Source organism: Penaeus monodon, chromosome 20, assembly GCF_015228065.2.
Source record: "Penaeus monodon isolate SGIC_2016 chromosome 20, NSTDA_Pmon_1, whole genome shotgun sequence".
NCBI classification, from domain to species: Eukaryota; Metazoa; Arthropoda; class Malacostraca; order Decapoda; family Penaeidae; genus Penaeus; species Penaeus monodon.
In genome coordinates this window covers 39772768-39773167 of record NC_051405.1, presented here as the reverse complement: position 1 = coordinate 39773167, position 400 = coordinate 39772768, and the positions used below count along the sequence as shown (strand labels likewise).

Genomic DNA, 400 nt, shown 5'->3' with positions numbered 1-400 from the left:
AAAGAGTACATTTTTCCAAAGACAGTAAGTCACCGGAGGAATTAGTTCATAAATAAATGCTTCGAAGCATTTTAGATCGAAAGGTTGAACCAATGCCATACCTTTCTACGCATGTTTTGATTTTTAGTTCTTTAGTTTCACTCCATTTGTCCGAACTCCATCGATTCCCGGACACAAATTACTTATTCCATCAATCTTTCCAAAATTTATTATTTAATTTAGATTTAAATACCATTCTTAAACAGATATCAATGAGTGTTTAACAAACAACGGAGGCTGCCATGTCAACGCAGATTGCATCGACACAGACGGAAGTTACACGTGCGTTTGTAAAACAGGATACACTGGGGATGGATTTACTACCTGCACTAGTAAGTATTTGGCTTTTAACCAAATGTAG

At 36.0% G+C, this 400-nt stretch overlaps 1 protein-coding gene across 1 annotated transcript in view; it reads left to right on the top strand.

Moving 5' to 3' along the window:
• LOC119585992 (fibrillin-2-like) overlaps positions 1 to 400 on the top strand; it is a 15914-nt gene that overhangs the window by 4609 nt on the left and 10905 nt on the right. Inside the window, exon 6 of the mRNA XM_037934704.1 lies at positions 246 to 371. Coding sequence (XP_037790632.1) covers positions 246 to 371 — 126 coding nt within the window. The remainder of the gene's footprint in view (positions 1 to 245; positions 372 to 400) is intronic.